Below are 27,233 nucleotides of genomic sequence, written 5' to 3'. Positions count from 1 at the left end.
AGATTTCAGGCATGAAAATGATTTCAAATAGCTGGGAGCTTTGCTATGAATGCTGTATACACACATACAGAAGGTGCAACATTTACTAAAGGAGAGCTGATTATTATTCTTTCATTCAGTGCTTGGAGGATTGTTAGAAAAACTCGTTAGGCTTTTATCTCAGAGCACAGACTCTGATTCAATCAACACAATTCATTATATATATATATATATATATATATATATATATATATATATATATATTGCTGCTGTCGGAAGAAAACCTCATATCTCCAAAATGGTAACTTTACAGGAGAAGGAAAAATCATACTTTACTTTCAATGTAAGTGAATAGAACCAGAATTTTTCCCATGTAATTTTGGGTAATTTCTTTAACAATGTAAAGAGTAACAGATACTTTCAAATTATGTCAAAAACTAAAAAATGCCAAAAATGGAGATACAAGGTTTTCTTCCAACAGCAACAATATATATATATATATATATATATATATATATATATATATATATATATATATATATATATATATTAGAACACAAAAATCAATATGCATTTACTTTAGCTGATAAAGGAGGCTGTTTGAAGGGTGTCAATTTGGCTGCCTGTTAGCTCAAGCCAAATAGTATTAAAATAACCAGCAAATCAAGAACATAAGAGAGCCATAGAGGATTTAAATGCATAGATGTGAAAAATTAGCTTATCATGTATTGCAGATCCTCCATATGACTAGGAGTATTCTAAGGACTATTTGTCCTTTGTATGAATTCTTTAGATAAAGGTATTTATCAGTCATTAACACTCTTAGTCTGGCATGTGATGCCAAAACATGGGGCTGGACAGTTAAATGACTTTATCTCTTTTAGAATCTCACTACGAACTGACAGTTGCGGAAAGACTTCAGCATTAGGAGGTAAATGTACTTAAAAGGGCATTCTGGCCTAAAACCAGCCATGAATACGCTACTGTCATGTAGCCAACTAACAACAACAACAAAAAAAGCGCTTGTAGTTTTTCAAAAATTCCTCCCACCTTCAACATACATCCCTGGAAGGGATTCCCTAGTCCTTCAACTGAAAAATCTCACTCAAGACTATCATGGCACCTCTGTAGGAGGCAGGTAGGCATATTTACAACAGATGTAGCATTTAACAAAGAGCAGTAGCCACTGAGCATCACAGAAATGTTGCACATTTAGAGACAGTTCAGCCATACATTTTCCATGCTTTGCGTTGACACCTTCAGAATCTAAATCTATTTGCACAACAAACCTTCTGCATGGTCAACTTATTTTGAGATTTGTTATTCGCATACTTTTAGTTTGCTCTACATAATATGAGTGGTTTAAGACATTATTCTTGCATGTTTCCTTCCTGATTAAATCTGCTGTAAAGTGTTGATAGAATCAGAGCCATAGGCTAATATGTAAAGTAAGAAGAGCAGCAGAGCAAGATAGATTAATAAAGGAGAAACAATCAAACAAAGGCATGGATTAGTGCAATTTCACTAGGGTTTCTAGAAGCGAGGGAAAATGGGCACAGGCAGGATTTTGTCAAATAAATATTTAAAATATATTTGTTATATGTCTTGAGTGCGTCAATTCAATATATTATAAAACTTCCCCTTAAAAAAAAAAACAACAAATGTAAATCACTTTTTCCAATCTATGGCATTAGAGAGCACAGGCAGACACTGTGGAAACTGGGGCTTTTGACTAGTGAGAATGGTGATTAACACTGTGCTGACCTTTGGTTTATTTTATTACAGAAGTGGCGTTCTTAGAGGACTGGGTCGAACTAGCTGCCTACAGAGCTACCTGCAAGTAATAAGGCAAGACACGGAGAAGAATGAACAGGGTGGACAACTCCACTGACTGATATTTCATGGTGGCTCTACTTCCTTCACTACTATATTAAATGGTAGAACAGTAGAACTCCACTCTTTTACAGGAAAAAATGAGGAACAGAAGATCCTCCACAAGAAAGAACATGACTTGTCCACTTCCTCTTGTTGTTCCCAACAAAAAATATCCAAATCTAGTCTCCACCAAATTGAAGGTTTACATTTTCTAACTGAGATGTGCCTAGATTTGTCCTGCTTTAAGTCAGACTTTCAATAAAACTTTTGATTATGCTCAGAATCTTCATCTCCCTTTGCCAGTGTCACAGTCCAGTGTACAAGACAAATCACTGAAGAGATATACAAAAAAAAAACCCATCACCTTCTATGCAAAAGAAAAACAAAATGAAATTAAGATGCAAAGCTGTTATTCTCGCATTTCTATGGCGCTCACCTTAGATACTGCCACTTTTTCATGATTATAGGGGATGTTCCTTTAGTGGTTGACTACCCTCCTGACCTCAGTTATCTTTTAAAGCAAATTAAAACCTCTCTTCCCAAAATAAATTATAATGATCAGAACAAAACAGGCCAGTAGGTTTCACAGAGATCCTCTTAGTATGGAGGCTTTCCATCATGTGTGAGGCGCAAGCTTGCACCTTTACTGCGGGTTCTTCAGTATGCGGCCGTAACGGAAGTCGTAGACATGGCGACACAGGTAAACCAGCTCAGGGTCGACATCATCGGGCACAAGTCGGTGAGAGGGGATGGCACTGTCGGAGGGGCGTGGCACCACTGGGGTGCTGTCAGGTACACCCTCTGATCGGCGCTTTACCAAGGCACAAAATCTAAAACACAGAAAATAAACTGCTAAATACCCAAATAAAGTTATCTCTGGAAGTCTAGTATATATTAATGTTTGACATGGTCAACACTGCAATACACAATGTCTGAATGAAAGAATGAATTCAAAATACCTATAAACTTTTAAATGTTATCTTGTGGTGATGACCCTCCTTTGTTGTTCTACAGAAGAGACCACCCCTAGACCACTGCCATGTAACGTAGGATGGAAGAAACCTATACTCTGCTAGCATGTGTGCTGAGATATTCAATGCAAATAAAACTCTTGTTTGGTTTATTTTAACTTCAGCTTCTCATCAATTATGACAAAATTGTCTTTTGTCATAAATGTTAAACTATGTACAAATTGAAATAATGTCACTGGTTAATTTTAAACGTTTAAACATAGCCAGCAGTTAGGCTATCATAAGTAGGTTAAAAGTCAAAAAAACGTTTGCCCTCATTCAAACAGCTTGTAGACATTTACTTTATCTTATCATTAACAAGTGACAACACATACTGTTCTGATCTGATGGTCGCTGAAAACATTATCAATTGCAATGAAACACAGAAATGTTGACTGACAAATTCTCTTAAGTTTGCTGTTCCAGTCACAGCACACTGGTTAAAAACTGCCTTTAAAGTGCTTAAGAAGACCTTTTTAGGGCAAAACCTGAGTACTCAAAACCTTAGATACTTTTTTCTAAAGACTGATTATACCAGTGTCCATCAAACTGAATCATTTAACAGTGAACAGCACCTCTAGAACTGATTCACAATCCTGGAGCAGATACTTGAAAGTTGGTTTAGTGAGATATAGGCAGTAAGTTTACCTGATTCAGAATAATCTTACCTACAGTACTGTGCTAACGGCAAAACATAGCATCTGTCTTCAATACAGGCCACGCTGTTTTCATCTTGATGCCGAGAGGCAAATATTTCATTCTGAAAATGTACAAAAAAAACCAACAATGCTTAATTGTAGAGACAAAAGACAAACTGTGGTCAGGATATAAATACACTCTTTCAGAACGTTTTAAATTTTTTGTGCATTTAGCTCAACCTTTAGCTTAACATTTGACTTAACATTACTGCAAATTGGTGGCTGACTGCTAGCTGAGAAAGACAAGTTAGGGGTACAAGCAAATTTTATTCCAAACACAACATTTACAAGCACCTGACTATCATTCAATTTCTTCATGAACTGTGGAAGGAAAGGTTGAGAATAAGGTGGCTATCATAAAATCAGAAAAACGTCTTCCTCTCAATGCATTTACTATGGCTGCCAAATAGTACAGGAACTTATATGTGGGGAGCGGTTTACAAGAGCACGGAGACTGAAGGAGTGGTCCAGGAAAAAAAATCTAATTCACAAAATTACCTCCCCTAGATCAGCCAAGACATGTTTGGCATCCAAATTTCACTTAGCACTGGAGCTACGAGTCTAACGATGTTAAACGATGGGAATCAATAGTCACCCAAATCTTTTCTGTAAATACATCTCCAAACATTTTCTCAACCACATCCAGGTCTTCACTAGGGTAATGCAGATTTCAAGGGCACAGCAAGACTTACTATGAACTATAAAAATGAACAAAACTTCACCATGCAGCTAAACGCAGTGGGGACCCATCTTAGACAACACCTGTTAATGACCTTAATGAAGACCTATACATGGTTTGAGTGGATTGAGAGTTGTAAATCAAATCCTATAGCCTCCTAGATTCTTTTTAGAAACATAAGTCTTGTAGCTCCAACACTAAAACAAAGAAGCAAAATTTGAACACGAAACATGTCTTGTCTGATCGACCTCATGTGTGGAGAGAGGAAAATTGAAGATCAGGAATGGGATGCACTTATTTGTGAAGTATTTGAGAGCTGCTCATCAAGGCTGTTTGGTATGAGGGAATGTCTCACCTCACAGTGCATGCTGGGATCCCTGCCTCCCTGTGTGTGTTCAGGTCGATAGTACCAGAACAGACTCATCATCAGCTCTCCTGAGAGAGGAAAATGAAAAGGTCAGACGCAGCCACTGAAAATGCTTTATGAGATATTATTTATGAGATTAACATAAATGCAGGACAAAGTGAGGAATAAGTTCCTAACATATTAATGCTTTGTGTGAATAAAAAGACAACCTTCTGAAATAAAAACTGTGATACAAATGCATGTGAACATAACACTGAAGTTAGCAACAAATACCAAGACAATGATGTCAGCTGTCCAATATGCTAATTTGCATCTGGCTCTCACAAGTAGTATGACCATGTACGCGACTCAGCACTCTTTCATCATGTGCCAAAATTCTATGCATGCATAACACAGCTTAACCAGTAGCTTACTGACATAATGAAACTTTTAGTGACCAAAACTGAAATTTAAGTGGGCATGCGAACAAATAACGACAGCAAAGAAGGAATACATGATCATTAAGTGGCTTACACAAAATACCAACATACACTAGGCCACATATTAAAAATCTGGCATACTGTGTTTAAGAGTAGCAAACATCAAGCAGGGAAATCTCCAGCTAGTCTCAAAAACAAGACAACACCATCAGCAGAAGCACTGACTAACCACAGATACAGCAACTCAACAACAGCTGAAAACAATGGCACCATATAACCACAGAGGGAACCAGACAAAGGCAGCAATTATATAGCAGCGATGTATCTGGTAAAATGCCCTACTGTGCTCCTAATCAGATAACAAAAGAAACACAGAATTACTGTAGTTCTTTAATTTATGGACTCTAATTGGGTCAATAAATGTAATACTAATACATATACAAAACTGATCAACAATCTTTTACTAACATTTTCAAGTTGTACTTGGACACTTTTAAAACAGCTTTCCTTTGGGGCACACAGGGAATATTTAGCAGAGTCTCATTTTAATTTAACTAGGAGTACATTGGGCTGCGCAATACGACACTATTGTAATCCTGACAAATTAAGTCATATGTGATAATATGTCACAGCAGGTTTTTCTGAGCATATTGTGAATATCACTTCACACTTCACACTTCACAACACACTTCACAACTGCATGTTTGACTACAAAGTGAGCATAATTGGTCCTGTTTAACTCCATACAATGCAGCACAATATGTGAAATGTTGAATACAAATCAATGTATTTGTAGCATTATTCTGTTTCTCTCCAACTTAAAATAAATGGCAGAAAAAATATACACTGCTCAAAAAATAAAGGGAACACTCAAATAACACATCCTAGACCTGAATGAATGAAATATTCTCATTGAATACTTTGTTCTGTACAAAGTTGAATGTGCTGACAACAAAATCACACAAAAATCCTCAATGGAAATCAAATTTATTAACCAATGGAGGCCTGGATTTGGAGTCACACACAAAATTAAAGTGGAAAAACACACTACAGGCTGATCCCACTTTGATGTAATGTCCTTAAAACAAGTCCAAATGAGGCTCAGTATTGTGTGTGGCCTCCACATGCCTGTATGAACTCCCTACAACGCCTGGGCATGCTCCTGATGAGGTGGCGCATGGTCTCCAGAGGGATCTCCTCCCAGACCTGGACTAAAGCATCCGCCAACTCCTGGACAGTCTGTGGTGCAACGTGGCGTTGGTGGATGGAACGAGACATGATGTCCCAGATGTGCTCAATTGGATTCAGGTCTGGGGAACGGGCGGGTCAGTCCATAGTTTCAATGCCTTCATCTTGCAGGAAATGCTGACACACTCCAGCCACATGAGGTCTAGCACTGTCCTGCATTAGGAGGAACCCAGGGAAAACCGCACCAGCATATGGTCTCACAACGGGTCTGAGGATCTCATCTCGGTACCTAATGGCAGTCAGGCTACCTCTGGCGAGCACATGGAGGGCTGTGTGGCCCTCCAAAGAAATGCCACCCCACACCATTACTGACCCACTGCCAAACCGGTCATGCTGAAGGATGTTGCAGGCAGCAGATCGCTCTCCACGGCATCTCCAGACTCTGTCACGTCTGTCACATGTGCTCAGTGTGAACCTGCTTTCATCTGTGAAGAGCACCGGGTGCCAGTGGCGAATAAGCCAATCCTGGTGTTCTCTGGCAAATGCCAAGCGTCCTGCACGGTGTTGGGCTGTGAGCACAACCCCCATCTGTGGACGTCGGGCCCTCATACCATCCTCATGGAGTTGGTTTCTAACCATTTGTGCAGACACATGCACATTTGTGGCCTGCTGGAGGTCATTTTGCAGGGCTCTGGCAGTGCTCCTCCTGTTCCTCCTTGCACAAAGGTGGAGGTAGCGGTCCTGCTGCTGGGTCGTTGCCCTCCTACGGCCTCCTCCGCGTCTCCTGGTGTACTGGCCTGTCTCCTGGTAGTGCCTCCAGCCTCTGGACACTACGCTGACAGACACAGCAAACCTTCTTGCCACAGCTCGCATTGATGTGCCATCCTGGATGAGCTGCACTACCTGAGCCACTTGTGTGGGTTGTAGAGTCCGTCTCATGCTACCATGAGTGTGAAAGCACCACCAACATTCAAAAGTGACCAAAACAGCAGCCAGAAAGCAGAAAGGTACTGAGAAGTGGTCTGTGGTCCCCACCTGCAGAACCACTCCTTTATTGAGTGTGTCTTGCTAATTGCCAATCATTTCCACCGGTTGTCTATTCCATTTGCACAACAGCTGGGAAATTGATTGTCAGTCAGTGTTGCTTCCTAAGTGTACAGTTTGATTTCACAGAAGTTTGATTTACTTGGAGTTATATTGTGTTGTTTAAGTGTTCCCTTTATTTTTTTTTAGCAGTGTATATTGTGACATATTGTGTATGACATGACACGTCTGAAAACTATTTTTTCTGTTAAAAAACTTGAAACTAACTTTTTTCAAACCTGTACCCTCAACTAGGGAAGGCAAAAATACCACATCACAATACCTCAGAATATTTTCATGATACATGAATAGTTTTGTGAGATTTGATATAGGGTATAGGAAAAAAGTATTAATTATGAAAAGAATATATTAAATACATTAAAATATGCTTAAACAATATATAAAAAATATAAAAACTATGAATACAATGCACTGCACAAAACCCGCAGTTAGTCAGTGTTGTTTAACTACGGATGATTTCCACCATATGCTGAGAAAAGCATATAGTGGTGTAATTTATCATGATAGTGATAAGTTAAACCTCTAAGCTGAAAAAAAGTTGCATAACAGTTTGCTTGACTCATATTTGTACATTGACTAAATGTTACATCAACATAATTACTATGTGTAAGTACATAATTAACTTAATTGAGGTTGATGTGGAACCAATGTACACATCTGAATCATGTAAATTTATCTGTTATTTATTGCATTTTGAACATATTTACAACTTTTACCTGTCTTGGGGTCATCCCACAAAGCTGATATCTTGGCCACATATGGTAAGGATTTCTTTCTTGGTCCAGAGCGCAGCAGCACAGTGTCTCTGACCCGAATCACTTCTCCATCTCTCTCTACTCCTTCATAACACTGACGTAGGGCAGTCTCATCTTCTCCCTGCAAAAAAACACACTGACATAGAAAAAGCTCTTGTACAACACACCATGCTAACCAGTAGAAAAAAGAAGCTCACCGCAATAAAGACTTCTCTCTCTGTAGGTTCTCCAAAAGGGCGCCAGCCGTTTGTTGCTCGGTGGCGATTCACCTTTTTCTGCTGTTTGGCACTTACTGGGGTGGGCACTGGCTGTTTCGGAGACAGTTTTGAGTGCCCTCTAGCAATGGAGCCATTGGATGGTTTAGTGCTTTGAGGGCATTCTTTAGGCCCTTGAAGCCTGACCTCTCTCTGTCTGTTCTCTGAGAGGGTGGACAGAAGACGTGGTAGAACTGTGGAGGATGGGCTTACTCTGGGCAACGAGCAGCCAGACAGGGGCAACGCCGGTGGCACAAGCAGTGAGGATTTGTGATCCCCTTGAGGTGAAGAGTAGCCTTCTGAAGAAACAATAAACACAGCATTTAGTGTGACTAGCAGACTCTTAAACAAGCAGTGCTTTTGTTATTATATTTTATTGTATTGCACTGTGTATTGTAGTTTACTGTATTGTATTGTACGGCACAGAGTTCTGCATTCAGCTCTGTTCCTTTTTTCTGGGTATCTACAGTGACTTTTGTTTCTAGCAGTATCTGAGCTCAGGACTGTCTTTTTCTACCTATTGATAACTAGCAAAGATACTTTCTCTAGACAGACAAAGCACTTCTGGATAAGCACTTCTCTGGATAAGAGCATCTGCTAAATGCTGTAAATGTAAAATGTACAATGTTTAACGCTGCGCTACGTAACATTTGGGGATTTGTAGAATTTTCTGGTGCAAAAATGTAATTGCACACAATGTGCAGAAGAACATTTTGTACCTTTCTGAACACTTTCCCTGAGCAGACAAATCTGATGATTGTGAGTTCTTTAAAAAGGTATCCAAAGAGAAATCAAAACTTGATGAATGACATGTCTTCTAAGAAGAGTTAATTATCTACTATTGTCATCATATCTTCATCAATGTAATGATGATTTTGCATTTGACAACTAAACATCAAGCCTGGCTTTCTTGCTTTCAAATGACACTAACATGCAAAGACGTGTGATGTGGTCCAAAAACCGACCCTGACGGACAAGCGGCTTAGAAAATGGATGGATGGATGGATGTAAACTTTGTTTGTATTATATGTAAGTATATCATCATTTTACACAATGACTCAACTACAACAAATCAGTAAAATAGTACTACACAAATGTCAGAGACTACTTTTCATTTATTTAATTTCCAATTAAAACAGCCATTAGGTATAAGTCATTATTTTTTCTGTGTCAAGAATAAAAACAGAAAACACATATTCACAGAAAAATGAAAGCCTCCGAAAGTGTGTACAATGTTAAATCTTTCCATATTTAATTTGACGATGGGACCCCTAAAAAGTCCACCAAAACTGTGACCCTCAAATATACAGTAAAGCTTTCATCTTCAAAAGACAGGAGAAAATCAAGCCCCACTCCACAGGTGTTTCCATCCATCCTTCCACTGTGAGAAGACAACACAATGCTATGAGTCTGAAAGGATGTGTTGCTGTCAAGAAGCCAATATTGTGAAAAGGTCAAAGAACAACCTGCACTACAACACGAAAACTGGACACCTGAGATGTGGAGTATGGTTTTAAGGACTAACGAGTCTAAATTTGTAAGTGCAATTACTTAGATTTTAAGAAGCAGAAAGTGGAACTAACTTCTAAGACTGAACTTTGGAGGTGTGGAAAAATATCCCTGTAGATTTCTTTGAAAGGGTGAAATCAAGTAACCCAAGATGAATGGAAGACTATATAAAGGCAAAGAGTGGACAATACTAGAAAAATCATATGAGGTTGATGAGGCTTCAGTGCAATTCTTCCTTAAGTATGTTTTCTGCTTTTTCCCTGATGCATAAAAATGAATACTTATTGACCATTTAACTTGAAATTAAGTGGTTAACCAAGTAAAAATATGTATGAGGTATGAAGGAGATCTGAGTTTTTTAGCTGTGTTATCATCTCTTACCTGTTTTGATTTGATGGCTGCAGTTGGAGCAGCCTGTGGCATAAGTGCACGCCCTGCTGGTGACTGGCTGCATAGCACTGAAGGCGTAGCTGCCGACCCTGCAGCCCTCGCTGTAGCAGGGTGACCCCACCGAATTGCAGAAGGTAGGGTGTGGGATTCCTGAGGAATGGGACACGGAAGAGGACAGCAGCTTGGACCCGTGGACCCTGCGGGCACACAGGGAGTTGTGTGCACAAGGCAGAGGCTGCGTACTTAGGCTAGAAGAAGGTGGCCCGGGGTGAGCAATGTGAACGTAGTAACCAGAGTAGCAGGGGTCTGCACACAGGCATGGGTGGGCACTGAGGGTGAGGGCTGGGTGTGCCAGTGATGACGGAGGAACCAAGCATTCACGTTTCACAGAGGTCACAGGGTGCTCATCTGTCTCGCTATAGGCCTTCTGCCCCAGGAACAGCGCCAACCTGTGGCAGTATTCCACTGAGCCCTCTGGAGGACAGCAGAAGTAAGAAGGACTAAGATCGGTCTCCACCTGCTCTTCTTTCACCACCTTCAGGGGATAACCCATCATACTGCGAGACTGGTACCCTGGTTTGGTTAGACGGTGATGGTTAGTTGCCCCTTCCCACTTCAGTTTGGACTCCAAAGTTCCCCGGCTTTTGCACACCGCACAGCCACGTTGTGACAAAGCCTGCTGAAAGCCTTGCTTCTTAGGCTGTCGCACCCTGCTTTTAGACCGTATAGTCTGCTTCCCTGTCACGCAAGCGTCTTTACTGTCTGTCTTCACTCGCTGCTTATTTCCTGTAGAGGAGCTTGTGAGCTTCAGCAGGGCGGCAGCATTTAGTCCAGCAAGACGTCTAGGAGTGGGAGCATACAGACTCAGTTCATTGTCATCTTTCTCCTCTGACTTGCTTTTCTTGGCCTTCTTGCGGCTTTGGCACGATTCAGTCTTACGAGCTTGTGCAGACCTTTTTGAAAGGGAGTAAATCTTTGTATCATCTGCTGCAATTGCAACAGGTGGGGCTTCTTGCTGCTGTTTCTTAGCGAGCTTGCTGCCTTGTGGTGCATCTGTTTTTTCCAGCAACAGGCTGTTGACTGCTTCAGCATTGAGAGAGGCGAGCCGACGCTTACGAGGCTCCTGAGCTGGGGTTTTATTGAAAGTTGGTTCTGATTTAATTTTAGATGGTGTACACGATTCCTTGGCTTTTTCTAGCTTTTTGTTATGTTTTTTGCTCTTCTTTTGCAAAATTTCTCTTTGAATCATGTCTGGATCCTCATCACTTAAGTCATTTCCCGGTTCCAAAGCATCCTCCTGAAGGCGGGTGAGTAGGACATGGCAGCTCAAGGCCTCACTCTCTGGTGTGCCACCCCTCCGTCGTAGTGGGTAGAGCTTCCTGTTCCGCTCTTCCCTCAACTTCTTGGATACTTTTGCCTTGCCTTTCTTAGCCACATCCGTCTTAGTCCTGTCCTTGTTCAGAAACTTCTCTAGCCTGGTTCTGCTCTTAAACCCATCATGGATCCATCTCTCCATGCGCTTCTGTCCTTTTTGCTTGTGTCTTTTGGCCCCAGTTTTAAGAGCCTTGCCATCTTTCAAACAACGCTCAGGCCAAGCTCTTCCCATGGTCTTACCATGGGACCATCCATCTAAATAGTCATGGCCCTCGCCACGGCACTGGCTGAGGGAACCCTTTTTCCGAGCTTGGGTCATCACATGCTTTCCGAGAAAATCTAAAAAGGGACAAAGACATTACATGCATTTGAGAAATGTCGTTTAAAAGTTTAAAAAAATCTCACAAGCTATTCAGGCTTACTGCTGACATGGTACAGAGAACACATGGAACTTTGCTGAGTTCTGTCATGGTGTCTTTCTCTTCACATATAAGAGACTATTTTTTTAGTGATACACACTTGATCACTATACTGGATTGGCTCTTATGACTAATTACTTCTTACTATTACCTTGGCCCTGTCACAATTATACACAGTATAATTATACGTATTAATACACAGTTGCTGGATTACAATTATTTTAATTTATTTATTTATTTTATCTGACCACAATTATTTTCCACTCATTTTACACAACCATCATTCTGCAGCAAGCATAATGCGAGCTGTTTTCATTAGCTGGTTTAGTCAAATAAATGTAAATGAAAGAAATCACTACTTTCTTAAACATACGTAACTTTTCATTACTAACTTAAAGTTCTACCTTATAGCTGTGTGCTGGAACAAGCTCAGGGAATATTTGTCAATTTGATAGCTAGTATAGCTAATGCTAATTTTAGCATTGTATGCTTGTAGAGCAGGTGCTTTTCGCTCATATTTTCAGTTTCACTGAAAAAATGTCAGCCATATAATTGTAGATGCTTCATCTCTTGTTAGGTGCAAAGTAACTAGCTAGCAAAGCAAGAGATCTGCAATCTGATTTAGCTGCACTTGTACATTATTAGTTGCATAAAATAACCAAAACGCAGTGAAATCACTTTAAACCCAATTATTTATACAACAATTATCATCAGCTAAAATTTCATGATCATCACAGGCCTACCTCCACTGACACCTGAGGCCCTATTTACTAAGGAGTGTGCAAAACATGCAGCACATGCTAAAATTCAGAGTGCTCTAATTTACACCTGACTTATTATGAGCTGCCATCACCTGCAAACTGGCTCATTTGAATTGCAGAGACAACAAAGATCCAAACAAAGATCCACTCAGACTGCATTTTGACCAGCTATAGACAGAGAAAAACGGACAGTAAGGAGAAATTCTTTCTAGAAGACCTTGCAGTTCTGACGAGGGAATGAGTCTCTCTTTCTAAAAGAGGGGCAGTTTGGCAAATCACTATGAAGAAAATCAATACAATTAAAGAGCCCATATCCTACAATTGTCTTGTATTCTATTTTTATCCAGAGGTCCACTAATAATGTTTTGTATAGTTTTATGTATCAAAAAAATGTATGTATCACAATCATTTTCCAACTTCTCTTTATCTCTGAGAACTACACTGGCTGTTTTGTTATTGTGCCTTTAAGACTGATATATATGTAAATGATCATCGTTATGATTAGCTTCCTTGTATTGTGCCTCAATTGAAAAGCAGTCCGGGCTAAAACGCTCCTTATAAATTCAACATGAGTAGGTGGGGCTACACTGCTGTAGACTAAATAGGCAGATATATGCAAATGTGTTTGTTTGTTACATCACTAAAATTATGATTTTGCAGCTCAGTTTAGTGTATTTACTGTAGAGACTAGGGAAAGTACAGTATTATTTGAAACTTTAACAATACTTGTACATTCTTATATTTATACACTTTCATTTTTAAATTTTAAAAGCTTTAATTTTAAATTAAGATTTTCCATGAAATGAACCCTTTAAATATTCATCATCTAATATACATGGGAATGTTTTTATCTTTAATTTATTCATATATTTATATATTCCAAAACTAAAGAAAAACTAAACAAATTTTTTTTTTCCATGTTCATAGTTTTATGTAAACATGCGCAGTCAAAAGTGAAAGTAAAAGAAACAATGCAAGAAAACTGACAAGGACACAAGCAAGAAAATAATTATAGAATTAAAGTGCATATAATTATACACTTTTTTTAGAAGTGAAGAGATAAAAAGAGAAGCTTTTTCATAACAAATCTGTCTTCTCCCGTTCCTATGCAGTGGCTCTTTTTAAGTAACTGCGCCTACTTCTTCTGGGTTGCTCACTGCAGTCTCCTCCTTTATTTTTACACCTAAACAACGCCACGCCCTAAAATGCATATTCATTAAGGCCAGCATGCTAACACCTGCAGCTCTGTGGTGACATCATGTGCACAGGCAAAAAGGCTTCTGAGCAGATATTGCTATACCAGCTGTGAGTGCTTTTTTGAGCACTAGTACAGACTCTACAAACTCTACAAAAGTCCTTAGTGTTTTGCCCAAAATAACTTGATAATATGTGCTTGAAATACAATTGTCTGCAACAGTTTGAGCACCCCTGCTCAAAATGCAGGTTCGGTTGATTTTGTAACTGAAAATAAGTTAACACATCCTCAACAGAGAACAGCCTTCTAATCCACAAATAATCCACAATTACTGTTTACTTGCTTTAACAAATACAAAAAAAAACAAACAAATGTGGCCTGTGGAATTTATATTCAATATGTTAAACTCAGTAAATAGACAAACTTTGCACTAATATTTAGGTTTGTTCAAAAAAAATGTCAATTGACCAGAGGTGTTCAAACTTTAGCATACACCTGTATTAAATGTCACTGACTAACATTCCATGCCTGTAAAACCACTGTACTAATGATCAATGGCATCATGATCAGGCTTCCATACAGTGATAGTGAACCTACTACTCCTGCCCTCCAGTCACATTTTCCTGTATATTCTATCAGTCTAATTTTAACAGATCTACCATTTTCCCTTCTGACTGACTCTTTGCATACTAACTCATCATGAAACATTCAATTGCTTGAGTAATTACAAGAGTAAATAACTTAAAAAAGAAAAGTTTAATCTCTTTCAGATTCAGAACACAGCGCAAAAAGTGATATTTAGAAGAGTACACAGTGCAATCTATTACAACTGAAATACTTAAATCTTTAAAATAAAAAGAAACTCTCTATTGGTTGTCTTTGACACAGGAACAAAGATGACATGTCTTTGTCAAACTCTCAGAATATGGAAGTTATAGAATGTTCATTTATAGTTTGTATGGCTGGCACTATTTCACTGCCACTGTGTCACTAATAAACAGTCATATAGATCAAGCATTTGGGTTTATGTTCGTTATGGTTTAACCCCTAAACAGCCCCAAAGTTTTATTAAACACTCCTATAACCCGAGAATAGCTCATCAAGTTTGCACTAAAATCCCTGTAGTTACTGAATAATAAGCCTTATTATGTAAGAAGCCTGTGGTTTTAAGGGGTTAACAGTCACGTCAGTTCAGTATATGAGACTGAACTCAACAAACGAGTCTTTCAAAAAACACTGGCCTCTCAGACTCTTCCACAACGCACTTTATCTGAGCCACAGTGCTCAAGGTCCTGTGATGAAATCTTATGAACTTACTTGAAAATATACAACATTTAAGGCTCTAAGTTAAGTACAACAAAGATGGCAAAAGCCACCAGTTACAGCCTATTTAAAAGGGGAATTCCACAGATTTCCAAATGGAAAATATTGCTTACTTTATTGTTATGATGTAAACAGGGTCATTCATAGAGGTCTGAACTGACACGCTCGCCTCAAGACAAACTTATCAAGTCCGAAAAAATTCACAGCAGTGGTGACAGGAACCGGAACATCGGAAGCGTTTGTGTATTCATCACATTTAGCACATTTAAAACACATGCATGGCGGAGAAGGGCACTGCAAGGAAAAAGTCCCCAAGGAAAACAGATTTTCACCTGTTTTACCACCATCGATGACATATAGAACTCAAAAGACACGTGAAGGCACAGTGGTCATTTTGAACAGCAAACTGAATGTTTTATCTGAGTTGTAGACACTGCAACCCCTGTGTCCAATGACCACCACTGTGAAGAAATCAGAGTTGCCAAGTTTCTCTAGAAAGGCGCACACTGGCATCAAACTACAACACCTTGTGGCTCACTGTCACTACTTCTTAATAAAACTCTTTCATCCCTTTAGGAGATTAGGAATGCACTAATTACACATTTATTCACTCATTATAAGCTGCACATTACATGATAACTAATCATGGAACCTTATGCTGGTATTTGATGAGTCTTTCCTCTCCTGTTTGCTGATAGCTGTTAGCTGCTATATGGCGCCGTGTCTCCAGGCGCTGTGCCTCAGCTTCCAGTCCCGCTGCACCTGACCCGAGCAGCGTCCACGGGTGCTCCGCTCGCCGCTACCGAGCTGGTCGCATCCTACAAAGACTCCGACGTGAAAACGGGACCCTCAGGAAGTTTAGAGGCGAGCAACAAAGCGGAGCGGGGGGCACGCAGCGCGTGACGAGGGCTGGCTATCATACGTAGTTTCTACGGGACCAAGACGAGCATCGAGTGCCTGTACGCTTTAGCGATAAAACTAAGTTTTCCTGACTGGGAGGCGGGGGAGGCTGCGTTTCAGCCGCGCTGCTGCGCTGTGCTGTGCCTCGACACCTCGGGCTGACACAGTTGGCTTGACGTCAGCCTACATCAGAGAAATAACAGCCTGCGATGTGGTCGGTGCAGAGAGAGGCTGCTGCAGGAAAAACAGCACTTCGGCCGCGGCCACAGCCCGACACACATACACACCTCAAACCGAGTGGCGTTTCGCCCTCTTGCGCTCTGCAACTACATCCAGCCAGCCCACGATGCAGCTAAATCCGCCCTCACTCACAGCACAGGATTCTGCCAGAAGAGAAAACGAATTCGTCCTGGAGAGGGTCGCGCCTTCGGCTGGCACCAAAACAGCGAGCACTGTTTCAGATCGCCTATTTTAAAAAATACAGCCCAGCCATACTCACAGTGAGAAACATAATCCAGGCGGCCGTCGAAAGAGGTGGATTTATTAGTTAAATGGCAGAGACTCTGCTCGCGCTGGGCTCAGTGTGTGAGGGGGGGGCGCTCTCCTCTTCCTGCTTCGCCGATTTGCTCACAACTTCATCTCCGCCAATCGCGAGGCGCCGGCGCGGAGCTCGACACCGCCGCTGACCAATCAGCACAGGGCCAGTTGTTGTTTCCAAGCGGTGGCTATTTGTAAATAATGAACGCTGGTCTTTATAACTTCACGAAATCTTTCCTAAGAAACACTTGCGAATGTTCTTAACACAAACACTAATAAGTTCTTAAGAATGTTTTAAAAATTTTCGGGAAAATAAGAGAATTGTTAAAGTTTTTTTAATAATATACATTTTTCCTAACTTTCTCCTTAAGAATGAAATTGAAAATGAAACACAATGAAGATTTTCTTTCTTATAACCTTTTCAGATCTGCCCTGAGAGCCCACTGTTTCTGACCTCTCCTGAGAAAACAAAGTGCCTTTGAAAAAGAACCCTAAACAGCCATTTAAGGGTTATAAAGTGTTATTAAGTTGCATCACTTTACAATGTATGACCAGACTAATGTTTAGATTTGACAATATTATTTTTAACCCAAGGAAATCAAGGATGCACAAGGATGTACTGCAATGATATCAGCTTTGGCATATAACTGCTAAAAAAATCAAACAAATGTTTAGATTTGGCCACTTCAACAATGTATATATTGTTCTCCTGAAGAGCAGACAGTAGACGATGATAAAGTGTTTATGTATCTGCATTAGCATATATGTACATGAAAAACATATCAGATATCAACATGGACCCAAAATTGCCACATAGATTCATCTCTTATTGAAACTTACCCCAAAATATAAACCAAACAGCTCTTATGAACAGCTATTTGATCAGTGAGGGTGAGCTTTTGAATATGAGGCAATTCAGATATTAATTTTATTTGAGGTCATTCTTGATGATACACAATCTAGAATATCTTGATATAGTTATTATGAAATCATCAGTTTTTTCCTTTAAAAATTTCTAATTTTTACACCTTTCGACAAATTATTTAAATATAACTATATATGCATGTACATGGGGGGGAATACCATACACAGTTGTATGGAATAGTTTGGGCACCCCAAGTCAAATTATATATTTGGTTAATTTTTCAAGCGAAAGGACGTGAACCTCTGCAGAAAACCATAAAAAATCTGCAAATGTTGATGCACTATTCCTTTATATTCCTTACTCCTTAAAAAAAGGAGAACTTGTGGCTAGTGCAAATATTAGGACACCCTACTAAGTCAGTCTATTCTTGTATTAGGAATTGTCATCCACTCTTTCTTGGAGAACACTTACAGTTCTATGATATTCTTGCGATGTCTTGCATGCACAGTATCTATACACAGATGTTCAAATAGCGTTCAAGTCCGGGGACCGAGAGAGTCATTCCAAAGGCAGCTTTATTTCTTAAAGCAGGTTGGGATCACTATCCTGTTGACTGACTATGACACATTTGCTTCTAGAATTTGCTGGTAGTTTCCTGCCACACAACCCCAAAGCATAACAGATCCAGCTCATCCACCTCCATGCTTAACAGTTGGGAAGGTGTTCTTTTTTATCAAATGCTGATCTGATCAAAATATGTTGTGGTCAAATAGTTACACTTTCACTTCAACAGTCCACAGCACTTGTTTCCAACGTTCCTCTAGCTTATCTAGACATTTTTTTGCATACTTCAGATGTTGACTTTTGTGATGAGGTCAGAGGTAAGATTACCTTCTGTTGACTCTTTCATGTAGATCATATTTGTACAAGCGGAGTAGAGAAGATGGTGCTACACCACACAAAACCATCCAGTAGAAACTGAGTTGATATCTTTTTATAGATCAGAAGCATATCGCTGCAGTCAGAACAAAACCTTGTATCTCAATTGTTGATGTTTTTCAGTTTTTGACAAGTGCCTGTTGCCCTTTAAATTATGCATAGATTTCATGATAAATAGTTTGAAAGAAATTACCCAAAAATTACTTGGAAAAACACCTGGTTCCATTGACTTACATAAAAGTATGTTTTTCCTTCTCCTGTAAAGTTAGCATTTTGGAGATATGGGGTTTTGTTCTGACAATAGTGATATAAAAATCACTCTGATATCTTTTTTGAGATTTCCTCTGCTTTGTAGGCATCAATTAGCTTCGTTTTCAGATCCAGCCAGCTGCTGAAAGGAGTACATGATTGTTAAGTTTCAGCACGAGGTTTGAAGAGTCAGAGAATTTATTACACTCTTGGACAGTCAAAAGCTGACCCTTTCTGCCAAACCAGCACTAACTGGAATTAAAGCTTAACAAGTTAATCAAGTTCTGACACTTTACAACTAAAATTGTTTCTAAATTCATTTACATTACTACATTTTTGTAAATTGATTTACTATAAAGTAACTTAACATTTGCAGTGTGTTATTTTCTAAAAAACTGTTTGCTGTTGAGGTTGCACTCACTTCCTTTCACTTTAAAAATCAACAAAATATGTAATTAAGCCAAACTTTCATACAACTGTAAATGTGGTGGATTAAGGTATTATTATATGAGACATCAGGGCAAAATTAGCTCCGCCGCTTAAGCTAAACAGTTTTGGTACAGTTTCAGTTTAACGCTCATTTTTCTTTCTAAATGAGCAAAAGGACGCACTGTCAGTGCAGATAGGAAGTATAATAATAAAACATGCTTAATGCATTTCAGGGAGAAACTGAATTGCCTGTCCCTGCAATGAACTGGAGACCTGTCCAGTGTGTATCCTGCCTCCCACCCAATGACAACTGGGATAGGCTCCAGCTCCCACCCAACACCCCGCCGTCCAAGCACGCCCCCCACCCCCCACCCCACGACCCAGGTGGATAAGTGGCTTAGATGATGTGTGTGTGAATTGCCTGTTTAGTTATTCAGTCGAATAAAAAATGCCTGATGCCCATGTCTCATGATCATTATTACCTGATGTGCCCTATGCAGTTCTGGACTTTACAGTATTTTCTCTTAACATCCAAGAAGTGTATGCAAAAAAAAAACCTTGCGCAACCACAAACAAGTCAGAGTACATCTACAACAGCATATGCATACTGAAAATACATCACAGTGCAAAATGCATAAATACAACTCGCTAGACATTCACACAAATTACAACAGACGCTCATCTAAACATCTAGGACATTTTCACACTCTTATTTTGGGCTTCTAATAAAGGCAGCTGAGCACTGTCTCACAACACACCACTGTAAACCTCAAAGTTGGCATTCACTAACTGAAGAAAACTTGAAATATATCTAACAGTTACACATACAGAAATATAAAACATGTTCTGCAAGTTACTTTTTATGTTCATGAAACTGGTGTTTGATTTAGTAGAGAAGGTGTAGCCTCCCAGCTCTATTAGGGTTTTTTTGGTTTCTGTATTTTTTTCTTTCTGTTGGTTTCATATAAAGCTTGGGTTACAACATATTCTCTTCATGCTACATGCAGGGTACATACAGGTAACCATGATGGTAATTTGTGATTCAATTTACCAGTTCAGCTGGTACTGATGCAAAAAGGTAGATAATCATTTCATAATCATCTTACTAGATGAGCAAAAGTGTGCAAAACCAATTAAATCCCCCTAAATAAAATACCCCCCCCCCCATGGAGTAGCCCAATAATTACTGTCCTAATTTCCAAGTTCAGAAAGAACTGTCTTCAGTACTTGCAGTAAAGCACATAAGTTATTCCTTTTTATTTGGAGCAAGCTATTTTGTTCAATTATGACATCTGTCTTCAGAAGCAATCCGTTGCCACAGCATATTTGAGCCACTGATGTAATTTAATAGCATTGACTTACTTGATGAGAATAAATGTTTTCAGTTTCACCTCTTTAAATATTTGTGTCCTCTTCTTTAACATTGCAAGGGTTAAGCAATTAAAATACATATGTGAAACTAACCCTTGTGAGTCCTACAAATATCTGCCTTTTGATTTTATGAACTTAAACATATCAAAGAAACAGATTACTCAATTATTCTTCTGAGCTCTGCTAAGAGCCCTGCTTCACAGTGTGCTAATAATGAAATTAATTAGTATGTATCCAATGTGAAAGTGATCCACCCAGCGGTACATGATCAGCCTTCAGCATGGAGCTTCCGCTTTTCCTTACAATGCTCTAAATCACAAACTATAATGACGCTCAGGACTGTTTCTTTGAAAGTCTTTTGTGAGAAAGACGAACCTCTTGCTCAGTCATATGTGTTGGAGCTTCAGCAGGTTTACTATATTTGAACGCTTCTGCACCTCTAAAAAAAGAAGCAGTCTATTCTTCTAGTCTGGTACATGAATGTAGTCACCTCTGTCCTAATCACAACTAGTTCCATTCTATTCCTACAGAAGCTAAGGACTTTTTGAACCACCCTGTTTGGTCACTATCACTTCTGAAGGTTTTTTAAATGTGACCTGCTGAAATCAGTCAGCTCTGGGGATAGTCTGAAACTAGAGCTTCGCAGTCCATCAGTCCATTGCAGACCATTAAAATAATGTCTTTAATACACCGGTGGTTGTTGTTTATGTCTGTCCAGTGAGATGGACCCAACCAAACATCTACAGCTGAGTCTGTAATGTCCACTTTGATCTAGAACCACTGCTGTGCTGGCTGCATAATTATTAATGATAGTGGCTGGAACCACTGAGTTAATCTATTACACTACGATGCAGTTTAAATATATTTACTCAACAAAGTTTTCAGGATTTTAACTTAATTAACATCAAAGTAAATGAATGGTAAAACCAAGCACAACAGCAGCTCATACACCCCCGAATATGTTTGAGTATGTTCACACTTATTTGGTGAACATGTTTTGTGAACTAAGCTCATTATTTTCGTGACATAAAAGCTTTTGGGCCACTTATAATGAGGGTAAACCACTGACCTAAGCCTGCTATTTTTAGTACATCCATTTATCATTAAAACCATATATAACAGGCATTACCAGCAATGACACCATTACATCAATACTACAATGTGAAAAAGATTTCTCACAATAATGACTTCTGGCCAGAAATCTACATCAGCACATTTTCAATTAATAAAAACACTAATTCAATATGAAATAAATTAGAGTTAATTTAATCAGACAGAAAATGCACAAAGTGGGACTTACAAACTCAAACACCTGCATTGAATGCAGAGAAACTTATTGAATGTCACGCAGCCTCCTGAACCCCTTGTGGATACGGACTCGATCTCCCAGAATCCTCTGGGAGATCACATGACAAACCATGTGACTCAGTGCCCCTATCAGCACTCCAGGTCTCCAGAACATTGATAAGCATCACCTGTGTATTGTATCACGTGATATATCTAGAACAGTATATAGCTAAAGTTTAGAATAGGCGCAAGGTATTGATTCACTCTGTGTTGATCTAGTGAGCGGTTTTTCTATTGTGGTATATGTCGTGTATGACCTCTTGCTGTTCGTTTTCCGGTTTATGCTCTTTTTGCCCTGCTCCTTGGATTTGTTTGCTGTTCTCTCTGATCTTGGATTTGAACTCAGCCTGTTTTCTGACTACAACTTGGAACTCTGTTTACATCAGTAAAGCCCTTCGGTAAGCTTCATCTGCGAGCGTCTGACTGTGATTGAAACCTTACACTGAACTTGAGACCCTTGCTTAAAGACCCTCTTTATGTTGAAATGTGCTAAACAACATAATGGGCAAGTTAAAAGTAAAAAAAAAAGAAAAAAAGAAAAAATCTTTCGCTTGATTAGCTGTCAAAAACTAAAGTTGGCTAAAGATCAAATGCATTATGATCACGTCCCTCACTTTGTAACCCACTAAACTAGCTTTGAGTTGGAAACTCACAGAAAAGCACTAGCCATAAAATGGGGCCCTCTGGAGCAGCCATACATGAGCATAAGGTCACCATAAGTGTCCCCCTAATTTGCACTCCTTATTGTATAACTTGCATTGGTTAGTGGGGTACAAATCTCCCTAGACTTGAGTACCATTACCTGACCTCACTAATGCTCTTGTGGCTGAATACAGTCAAATCCTCAGAGCAATGTTCCAACATCTAGCGTAAAGCCTTCCCAGAAGAGTAAACAAACACTGTGGCAAAGAGGGACAAATTCCTTACTGATATTCTTGACTTCAGAAGAAACACTGGATAAGCAGGTATCTACAAACATTTGGTCATATATAATGTAACCCTTGGTGGTAGTATTGGGCAAGCATTGAGCTCAGATATAAATATGATTCATTACTCTTTGTGTAGCCTTACAATGCACAAAAAATCTGCTATTTGATTTAAGGGGAGTTTTACAGAGCAAAAGAAGTCTATACCTGCTGCATATCTTGTAAGAAAAGCATAATTTATGACTTCTACTATCATCATCACCATATCCAATACCTTTATCAAACACAACTTTTATGTCCACGCAGGCCTAGTTAGTATGTAGCAATTCGTAATGACTGTAGAGGCGAATATCTGCTGCTGTCTACTGGTTAAAACCCACACTGCATCATTATCCATCGCCTTACTAGACTGAGAACTACACTAGTGGTCATCCGTAGCCCAGCAAGACAAAACATGAAGCTAAATGAATTTGTGGCAGGCGCAGATATTTGCAAATTCTTCCTGCTGCGTCACAGAAAGATAAGCTTTAGCCGTCGCCAAAATGCAGAACTTCATTTTTACCAGGTCACTGACATTTTTGAGGTGACTGACTTTTGAGAACCAGTTACTCTGTACATGATGCTGCATTAAAGTAACCAGCCACATTTGTATGTGCCGCATGTACAAAGGACACTGCAGGAATTTGACATATTTGACAAGTGCAATGACACCATTCGTAGGAATAGCCAAAATGTGCAACATTCCTCATCTTGATCTTTTGGATCATTGTTTTTGTTCAAGATTCTAACTATATCAAAACTTGTCCAAAAAATGTCCACTTTAGTAGTTCTGTATAAAGTCGCCCCTGTAAGTCTATTGGTTTTGCTAATGGTAGAAAGAGACAAATATCTGGAAGTCTAGAATATCTAGTGCTGAACATGAGGTAGTACTGATCTGTATAGACCAAAACCAATCACTATTCAGTAGCTGTTGCTTCAGTAAGGCAATATTTGTATTCATAATTAGATCTTATGACAAATAGCTCAATTTTATAACATGATCATTTAAATAAACAAGAAAGAGAGCTCCTCATTTTATTTCCAGTAAAGGTCGACTCTCATGTGTTATCAACAAAGTAAAATGTAGCCTTTGTCTCCACACAATCAGGTAGTTTTCAAATATGTTTAAATATAATGTAACAGGGAAGTGAAAAACTATATTTTGGTCAAGGGGGATTTTCCTTGCAAGTTTCATATTCTCCACTTATCCGTGTATGCACTTATCATCTTATTTTTAATACAGTGTAACATTCACAATTCATGTATTACTTCACACCAGTACCCTAGAAAAGCACTTAGCTATGAGCACACATGAACTGCATAAGGTCCACTGATGTAAGTAGGATAAATTATCATCAGACACACTTAGCTGCACTCAGTTGGAGTGAGTGAGTGGGAAGAGGAGTAAGTGAATGAGTGAATGGAGGAGTGCATCTAACACATCTACTAATTAACCAAATCAGGTGTGTTTCTGGGAAAACATAGAACTATGCAGGTTACCACTCTTACAGGGAGTTGGCCACTCATTTTATACCAACAGAAAGAGAAGGAATTATCCTAAGAGCTTTTGAAAGCAACAAAATAAATCAAAGCTATTCAAAACCACTGAAGTAAATCAGTATCTTTATGTGGCACAATGGTAGCGTATCAGCTTAATCTATTACAACAGCAGACAGTATTGGTTATGTTCAGTGATTGCTGCAATTCATATAATAAGCTAAAAAACCTAAAAATGACTCTTTAAAAATCCAATTTACTAGTGTTACTTTGTAACTTTGTGTTAGAACTGAAGGAGTCGACCATGGATACTACTGAACAAAGAGCAAACATTTGCCGCAGCCCTAAGGACCCATTGATGCTGTTATCAGAAAACTGAACGCTGGTGAGACTATTTATTGAAATTCAGTATTAAATGAAGGATTTCTTCACTACTCAGCAGTGTTGAAGTAACTGTGAATCATGGTACTCAGCTCTAGTAACTACTGCCATTTCCCATGCTGTGGTCATGACAAATTATCCTAAAACTTTTTATGCTTTATGTTACCTAAAGTAGAACTCATAATATTTGATTTTGATCCTTTACGCTTTATAGAAATGGCTTAGGCAAGCAATGTGAGAAATAAATTATATGCTTAGAATGTAACTATAACACAGTGACCACAAAAACTCATTTCAAAAAGACGGTCTAATATCTCTGAAAAACAAACAACCGGAAAATTGATACGATTCATGATGAACTGGCACTGACTTGGGACAGGTATGGCCTGTGAAATATTACTTTGTCAAAAACGAAAAGTGTGCTTTTTATTAGGTTTAACTATCAATGCAGTCTTTCACACTGTTTACATTCTACACCTCATTCTTGTGTCTTCGTTTTAGGAAGTGGGTAAAATGTATTTATTTACTTAACATTTTATTTACAATTATTATAAATACTATGTAACTAATTAAGTTATACACTTTTAAACACATCATAGGGCTATGTAAAACTGCCCAATTTAAATTCTGCCATGTATGCACACAACAATTTCAAATTTTGATCTGTCAGCACCTAAAAATGTGTGCAGCTGACAACTGCTTTGTAGATGTTTTGGCCCGTTTAAAGGCACACTCTTGCCAAAATAATAAAAATAAATGACCCATTGCTGCATCTGTAGTAAATATATTTATATGCCTCTAACATCAATGCTGTGGTGGTCTCTAGAGTGAGATTTACAAGTTTAAATTCATAAAATTATGAATATTATGGAATGCTAGCACATCCTCTTCTGATTATGTATCTTGAAGGTTGAAGGAAGAGCTGAAAAAATGCAGTTGCTTTGGGGCGGATTTCTGGGGGCCTAGCACGACTGTACAGCCTATAGGTCAGCAGCTAGACTGGCAGCGCTAGATGACACCACAGGGATTCCCAATAGTTGTATGCTGTATATGCGTAATGCATGGTGTGTACTGTAGTGAAATAACACTGGGAAAAAAACCTAAAAGGGATATGATGCTGCGCAACAGAGCACATTAAAATCTAATCTTAGGTCGCAACGCCCCTTTTAAAACCGCCCCATGCTGTTGACCAGTAATGACGTCACCACCGAGCGCCTAGCCTCCGTGCATACATAACTTGCACCTGCAGCAGCGGCTCAGCAGGAGTTCAGGTTACTTATGACTCAGATCCATACACTACACAAACCTCTGGTGCAGTCAGCCTTACTCTGAAAAGCTTTGGCTACGTGTGGTTGTTTTCCTTGAATTTCCAGTGAACCCCCCCCCTGAGCCCCTGTCTTAATGACGTGCCGTGTGCACAGCACATGTCCTACGCGATTATGTGCAAAGCATGTGGCATGAAAACTCACCCAAACCCTGCTGCACAGATTCTCTCGAGATGATTAAACGCGGATTGCCTTTTTCACACTAGACAGCGGTCTGTCATTCTCACATTTACTCATTCATTCATCCACTCTCTCCCTCTCCCTCTCTCTCGCTCACACACGCACGCGCACAAGATGCTAACGAGCTAATGACAGGTCATGGTCCATGACCGAGCATTCGCCCACCAACCGTTAGACTGGTGTTAGACCGCTAGCATCAATTCACTACCACAGAGACTCGCTTCGTGCCCCCTTCCCTGCAGGTAAAGTTAGGGCAGATTTTAAACTGCTTTGTGTCCGAAACAAGGACTTTTAACTGAAGAAACGGCTCGCTACCACAACCCAACGGACATAAAGTAAATCCTTAATGTTGTGCACTTACCCGCGAGTGCCTTCAAATCCCACAAATCCTGAGCATGTTAAAGTGAGCACAGTGCTAATCAGCTAGCATGCAGCTTCCCACTGAGGTGAATGATGCGTTGGCTCGGCTGCTGCTCTGTGGAGTCTTCCGCGTGGAGCTGAGCTGAGCTGAACCGCCTCCAAACCAAATAACCACCCAGCCAGGCAGCAAAACAGCTCCACCATCCACTGCCGAGCCTCAGGAAGCTCGGCGCTTCGCTGGCGGATCCTCGCAAACGTTCACTTGCTCGCGTTTGAAATGAAGCAGCAACTTCGTTTTGCGCCTTGGTGAAATCAGGGGAGCTCCACAGCCGTGCGCCAGCGTTGAGTTAGCTAGTACGAACCGTTAGGCAGCAAGCAGCTATACCTTCGCCCAAGTTACCTGACCTACAGGGGAGCAGCCAGGCCACAGCTCGCCCTCCTCTCGCAGCGGGAGTCACTCCGAGCTCGGGCTGTCCTGCAAACGGTGCACTTTTCTTTGCGTGTTTTGCTTGAGACCGGAACCAGACCCCGCGTTCTACACAGTACTTTACATAACGGCATCATCCCCACTCTGTCCGATCACATGTGG

At 39.7% G+C, this 27,233-nt stretch overlaps 1 protein-coding gene across 5 annotated transcripts; it reads right to left on the bottom strand.

Annotated features, from left to right (window-relative positions):
* Window positions 1-540: 540 nt before the first annotated feature.
* LOC108444466 (bromo adjacent homology domain-containing 1 protein) lies at window positions 541-27,233 on the bottom strand. 5 transcript variants are annotated; one of them, XM_037538040.1, is made up of 7 exons: window positions 26,646-27,233; window positions 10,219-11,940; window positions 8,272-8,627; window positions 8,036-8,195; window positions 4,597-4,676; window positions 3,533-3,624; window positions 541-2,684 (listed from the first exon to the last, which is right to left on the bottom strand). In XM_037538040.1, the coding sequence occupies exons 2-7, from the start codon at window positions 11,918-11,920 to the stop codon at window positions 2,498-2,500; spliced, it is 2,577 nt and encodes an 858-aa protein (XP_037393937.1). In that variant the 5' UTR covers window positions 11,921-11,940; window positions 26,646-27,233; the 3' UTR covers window positions 541-2,497. The 5 variants fall into 5 exon arrangements, with proteins under 5 accessions (XP_037393937.1, XP_037393940.1, XP_037393938.1 ...); XM_037538043.1 differs by lacking the exon at window positions 26,646-27,233 and adding an exon at window positions 26,249-26,398; XM_037538041.1 differs by lacking the exon at window positions 26,646-27,233 and adding an exon at window positions 16,699-16,816.

Source organism: Pygocentrus nattereri, chromosome 4 (genome assembly GCF_015220715.1).
Source record: "Pygocentrus nattereri isolate fPygNat1 chromosome 4, fPygNat1.pri, whole genome shotgun sequence".
Taxonomy (NCBI): domain Eukaryota; kingdom Metazoa; phylum Chordata; class Actinopteri; order Characiformes; family Serrasalmidae; genus Pygocentrus; species Pygocentrus nattereri.
The sequence above is the reverse complement of the archived record's forward strand: the minus strand, read 5'-3'. Positions and strand labels throughout refer to the sequence as shown.

Bases quoted from the DNA above. Each gene is read 5' to 3' on its own strand.
- LOC108444466 (XM_037538040.1), bottom strand. From the start codon at position 11,920: ATGACCCAAGCTCGGAAAAAGGGTTCCCTCAGCCAGTGCCGTGGCGAG. The intron at 8,196-8,271 runs GTGAGCTTCTTT...GTTTTTTTGCAG, and splicing joins AGAGAGAAGTCTTTATTGCG to GGAGAAGATGAGACTGCCCT. The intron at 4,677-8,035 runs GTAAAAGTTGTA...TTCCTCTCTCAG, and splicing joins GTGGGATGACCCCAAGACAG to GAGAGCTGATGATGAGTCTG.